The sequence below is a fragment of the Paramisgurnus dabryanus genome, chromosome 3 (assembly GCF_030506205.2).
Source record: "Paramisgurnus dabryanus chromosome 3, PD_genome_1.1, whole genome shotgun sequence".
Classification (NCBI taxonomy): Eukaryota; Metazoa; Chordata; class Actinopteri; order Cypriniformes; family Cobitidae; genus Paramisgurnus; species Paramisgurnus dabryanus.
Genome location: NC_133339.1, coordinates 28,384,710 through 28,389,888, shown reverse-complemented (window position 1 = coordinate 28,389,888; position 5,179 = coordinate 28,384,710). Strand labels below are relative to the sequence as shown.

Sequence of the window (5,179 nt, the reverse complement as noted above, 5' to 3'; positions counted from 1 at the left end):
AATATAAACTTATATGTAGGGGTACAGTGTGAAGTGTGACTAAACATGCATTAATAATTTTATTTTTCCCTTTACGGTTTAGGCAAGCACATCTAAGCAGTTTGTTGATGCGGCCTGTCAGACGGATCGTCCACCTCCACGTACATATGGCACACAGCTGTCTATGAAGACTCTATCACATCCATTTAGAAGCAAAGGTTTGTAAATCTGCAATTTATATGACGGTTGTTATTCTTCATAGTACATTTGTAATTAGTTGAAATGTCTTTGAATAGTTTTTTAATTGGTGTAAAAAAATATGACAGAGAATGTCTGATTTAAATTATCAAAGGCACACAGACATTGTGTCCTGCGCCGATGTTGGCATTGGCACCTCAGCTGTCAGAGCTTCAGGACCATTGCATACATCCACACCGCACAAAAGGCCCCGTTTTGAACTGGAGGAGGAAGACGATGACCCTTTGGAAGGTAGCTCATCTGTGATCTTTACAGATCCACAGGATGTCACATATGATCCTCAACACTCAGTCACTTTGACTGAAACTGAAGATTTGACGTGAGTTACATGACATTTAACAACCATTTTAGGATAGAATTCATACAAACCATTTATTTATTTGTATTAATTTATTTTTTGTACTTGCAGAATGGAAAATTCTGCTTCGACTCACAAAATATCCACATACATCGTGTATGAGAATTGCCTACTGGATTTATTTGAGTTATGCCCAAGGTGTCAACATCATTCTAATCTAAAGACCAGAACCATGGGCACACACTTAATAGTTGAGCAAAACTGCCCACGTTGTGAGTTCTCAAGGATATGGCATAGTCAACCTATTATTGGGTCTACTCCTGCCGGAAACCTTCAGCTCACTGCAGCAGTTTACATTTCAGGAGGCTCCTTCTTCAAGCTTAAAAGGGTAATGACATGAACTCTGTGTATAAAGTATTTCTATATATAAAGTGTTGTTGCTAGGTTGTATTCAGATCATGGTGATGAGTATATCTTAACTCTTCTCCTATCTGACTTCAGATCTTCAAGGCAATGCAACTACAGCTGTTCGGCTACACCACCTTCCGACGATTTGCACGGAGATATATCGAGCCTGCCATCGTGTACAGGTGGAAGACATTGCAGGATACCACACTGGAACAGCTAAGACAACAAAAGAATGTCATACTAGGAGGTGACATGAGGGCTGACTCCCCAGGTTTGTAATTATGAATGTTTGTTTAATTGTCTAATAATGTTTTGTCATGGGGTTTATTTGGAAAGCAATGAATCAAGAATTGTTATACTTGTAAAAGTATTAAATTTATTGTTTTGTTTTGAAGGTCATTCTGCAAAGTATGGCACCTACACCATGATGGATCTCAGGAATAACAGGATTGTTGATCTTCAGCTGGTTCAGGTTAGTGAAAGGGTCAGCTGGGAAATTCTAGACGTTGTAGTGTGCATGGGGGAAGTTTTCACAATGTGAACTGAGGAAAATAAATTTTAGATGCTATTGTGATAATTTTGTTAATAATTAAATATTGTAACACGTCTTTGAAGAGATGGCACTGAAATACCTTGCTGTGTTTTGCTAACATGCGCAACTATGCTTTTATTTTTATTTCAGAGCAATGAAGTCGGTGGGAGTTACCACATGGAGATGGAGGGTCTGAAGAGGAGCCTTTCTCTTTTGGAGGAACGTGGTGTTACTCTGGATAGTGTTGTGACAGACCGCCATCCGCAAATTCAAAAATTCCTGAAGGAGACCAGGATCAAACACTACTATGATGTTTGGCATATAGAAAAAGGTATGGTCCTCTTTTTTGGATAAAGGGAACGACACAACAAAAGTAAAAGAAGGTCCCTGGCCACTTGCAAAAAGTTTGTTTGGCTAATGACATTATAAATGATCAATTTACAGTTATTATTGCTAATCATTAATATCAAAGCATAGGCATGCAATAAGATGTACTTTCTAATTGTAAATACAATACTATATTCTTTAGTAGTATTGTATATACATTGTAGCATTGTATTTACATTGTATATTTGCATAACAGTGAAATACATTTATGTATTTTTAGGACTATCCAAAAAGTTGGTCCTGATATCAAAAAACAAGGAGTGTGACATACTGAAGAAGTGGCTTCGCAGTATAAAAAATCATGTATACTGGACAGCAGCTTCCTCGACCTCAGGGCCAGAGAGGGTGGCGAAGTGGATGTCTATCCTTAACCATATCCAAAATGTCCACATCCATGAAGACCCTGTTTTCCCTAAGTGTTTGCATGCCCCACGGACATCGAGGGACAAAAGCAAATGGTTGAAAGCAGGTCTGTTTTCTTAATTATTACTTGAAATGTAAAATTTGTATTGCCTGTTCATACACAGTATAAAAACAATCAAAATTTTCTACAATTCTGTCTCGTTTTGTTTTACATGATGGGACAGTTTGTAAAAAGTCCCAATTACAAAATCACTGAAAATACAGTAATATTGTTCAACACAATTTAAAATGCATTACTCTATTGAATTACTCATGTATGTTTTTTATAGGAACAGAGGCATTTTGCAAATTAGAGAAGGCCTTGAGTAATACCAGAATACTGAAAGATGTGGAGAAGATGAGCCCTCACCACCAGACATCATCGCTGGAGTCTTTTCACAGCGTGATCCTACGTTTTGCACCCAAAAACGTGGTGTTTCCTTTTCTTGGAATGTTGTGCAGGTACATAGACCATTGTAGTTGCAATACTTGTATGAATTCAATTCATACATTTTATTAAAGATTTAAACTTCAAATTTATGAGTATTATTTATCTTCTACAGACTCTACATGGCTGCCATGCACTTTAACGAAAATGCTGGGCGCCCACAAGCAACAACCTCAACTGGTGAGCGGCTGTTTAAAGTTAACTTCCCCAAGGCCAAAAAAGGAGAATGTACTGCGAAGCCAGTAAAAGTAGATCCAACATACAGTAAGTTTTACAAACTTTTATTAAACAAACCACAACAAAAAATAAAAATTCTGACGAGACATTGTACAACCCGTGCAAATATAATACACACTGTATTATAATTTCTTCCATTATAAATATATATATATATAAACTTGACACACGTAAATGCAAAAAATAAAATTTTAGTGAACAAAAATGTGCAAAAGGACTACTAGAAATTGCAAATAGTAAGCAGTCACCGTATCTTCCATTTCTTTGGATTTACAAATTATGTTGGTGAACTGATGGACCTCATTTTTGAGAAAGTTTTTGAGGACCCTGTTCCATATGAGGCAGAGGTGCAGAAGATCCACATCCCTGATGATCTCTCATCCCAATTTGAAAAGCCAGACCGGATAGAAGTGATAGAAAGATATGTATCACGGTTCAATCAAGTGGTGGTCTGAATCCTACATATGCTCCCTGAGTGTCGGGGAATTCCCGTCGTATGCGTAGAACTACGCATGAAGGATTCACCACTCTTATTTTCCGGCCCAGAAAGCCCCAAACCCAGCTTACAAAGCTTCTGTAGGCCAAATATCTGTAACGACTGAAAACGAGTACAGAGAATTAGGAATTTTTTTTTTTTTAATCAAACATAGTTTAAAAAATGTTGCAGTACTTATTATTCAAGTGTTTGTTTGTTTTTTTTTACAAATAAAGACTATTTAATAATTGTTTCATCGTCTTTCAGTGTTTTATTAACATATTTCATAATACGTACACAGATGAATGACATGACAAAAATAGGATGTAAAATAGGGCAAACTAAGTAAATGTGATTTCTTGTTATTGGTAATAATTCTATTGAAAAAACAACTTGCAAGTTAAATACCGTAAACAACTTACTGCTGTATTCCCCGTAGATGTAACGGCCCATAGTCAGCTCTAAAGATATTATATGCATTCTGCAGAGAGAATACATTTAGACACACAGGTTCAAGGCCAGGGTGGTCCACCATACATGCCGGAGGATTCTCAACTTGTTGTAATCTTCTTTGAACCTAAATATGCAGAAAGTAAGTAACTACGAATAGAAACAAGATTATTAATGCGTTTAATTATTATTATTTAATTGTACCTGTGGTATTTCCATGCAGCATACATTTTCTGGTTCTGTAGGCATAGTAGCACAGTTGTGACAAGTACACCTGGGCCAGGAAAGAGGTATAAAAATTGTAAATGTATGTAAAGTTTATTTGTACTTTTAATCTACTAATAAAAAATATGCTCATAAGATATTTAGTGTTCGAATGATAATGCCTGATAAACATTACTGGGAATGTAGTCTGTAAAGTACGTGTGCAATTTGTTAATAAACCGTAAATATTTTAAAAATTGAGAGAATTCATCTATGCATTTTAGAATCGATATAACCCCCACTGTAACTCGAACCGTGTCTAAAAACAATGTTTGCGTACATTATATTGGGGTAACAGGACGTGAACTACTTTATTAACGTTAACTATATTATTGTAATTAAGGCAACAGATTCATCTTTAATAATCGTTAACGTTACATAGACAAATCAATTTGTGCACTTCTGTCACTTTCAGTGGGTTTTTGGCGAAACAGATAAGTAAGCGTCTTAGGTAAACATAGCAGTACGATAGGTTCGGTATGAGCTAAACAGATTTAGATGTGACTGCAGGCAAAACCTTTATAACTTACCATTCAGACACATCTTGTTGCATCCGTGATTGCAAAACTTGTTCGGGAGCCTCTTCTTGCTCTGGGTCTGACTCAGGCTCAAACATATAAGGCTGTACCGCTCCTTCACCTCCAAAAGCCATCTCTCCCTCAGGATTCATGCTGAACGGTTGTCATGGTAGCTTGGACTCGACGTAGTTGGGGGTGTGGCCAGCAGGGGCTCATTTTCATAATAAGGCGGTAACGCTCAAAAGCTGCCATTCTAGACAGTGCTGTTTTTGCAGGTTGAAGACAGACCTATGGTGCTTCATCCTTGCGGTATTTTGACCAACAAATTACACAGTTCTCTTATAAAGACCTCTGGGAACCATGTTAGTTTGAAAAAAAGTAGCTTGGAATGTCCCCTTTAACTATTCATAAAATCACATAGCACACAATATAAATTAAACAAGTTTGAGACATAATAAAAGAGTTTATAAAAGAGATTATATAAAACTGATAAATGTGTAAATAAAATATGAAAAACAACTTG

At 36.6% G+C, this 5,179-nt stretch overlaps 2 protein-coding genes across 2 annotated transcripts; one reads left to right on the top strand and one right to left on the bottom strand.

Annotated features, from left to right (window-relative positions):
• The first annotated feature begins 308 nt into the window (after window positions 1-308).
• On the top strand, window positions 309-3,077 carry LOC135771065 (uncharacterized). The gene is made up of 8 exons (XM_065281111.2): window positions 309-556; window positions 647-923; window positions 1,037-1,214; window positions 1,339-1,415; window positions 1,626-1,806; window positions 2,083-2,331; window positions 2,555-2,726; window positions 2,828-3,077. The coding sequence occupies exons 1-8, from the start codon at window positions 309-311 to the stop codon at window positions 3,075-3,077; spliced, it is 1,632 nt and encodes a 543-aa protein (XP_065137183.1).
• Window positions 3,078-3,230: 153 nt separating this feature from the next.
• Window positions 3,231-4,973, bottom strand: LOC141281930 (P2X purinoceptor 7). Its single transcript, XM_073813984.1, has 4 exons — window positions 4,669-4,973; window positions 4,079-4,148; window positions 3,847-4,001; window positions 3,231-3,547 (listed from the first exon to the last, which is right to left on the bottom strand). Exons 1-4 carry the CDS (start codon window positions 4,806-4,808, stop codon window positions 3,385-3,387), a joined length of 528 nt encoding a protein of 175 aa, XP_073670085.1. The 5' UTR covers window positions 4,809-4,973; the 3' UTR covers window positions 3,231-3,384.
• Window positions 4,974-5,179: the final 206 nt, after the last annotated feature.

What these genes read in the sequence shown, in the direction of transcription:
- LOC135771065 (XM_065281111.2), top strand. Translation starts at nt 309, where the DNA reads ATGTCTGATTTAAATTATCAAAGGCACACAGACATTGTGTCCTGCGCC. An exon ending in TGTTTGGCATATAGAAAAAG is followed by an intron (nt 1,807 to 2,082) that starts GTATGGTCCTCT and finishes ATGTATTTTTAG; the next exon opens with GACTATCCAAAAAGTTGGTC. An exon ending in TTTCTTGGAATGTTGTGCAG is followed by an intron (nt 2,727 to 2,827) that starts GTACATAGACCA and finishes TATCTTCTACAG; the next exon opens with ACTCTACATGGCTGCCATGC.
- LOC141281930 (XM_073813984.1), bottom strand. Translation starts at nt 4,808, where the DNA reads ATGAATCCTGAGGGAGAGATGGCTTTTGGAGGTGAAGGAGCGGTACAG. An exon ending in CAACAAGATGTGTCTGAATG is followed by an intron (nt 4,149 to 4,668) that starts GTAAGTTATAAA and finishes TTCCTGGCCCAG; the next exon opens with GTGTACTTGTCACAACTGTG. An exon ending in CATCTACGGGGAATACAGCA is followed by an intron (nt 3,548 to 3,846) that starts GTAAGTTGTTTA and finishes ACTCGTTTTCAG; the next exon opens with TCGTTACAGATATTTGGCCT.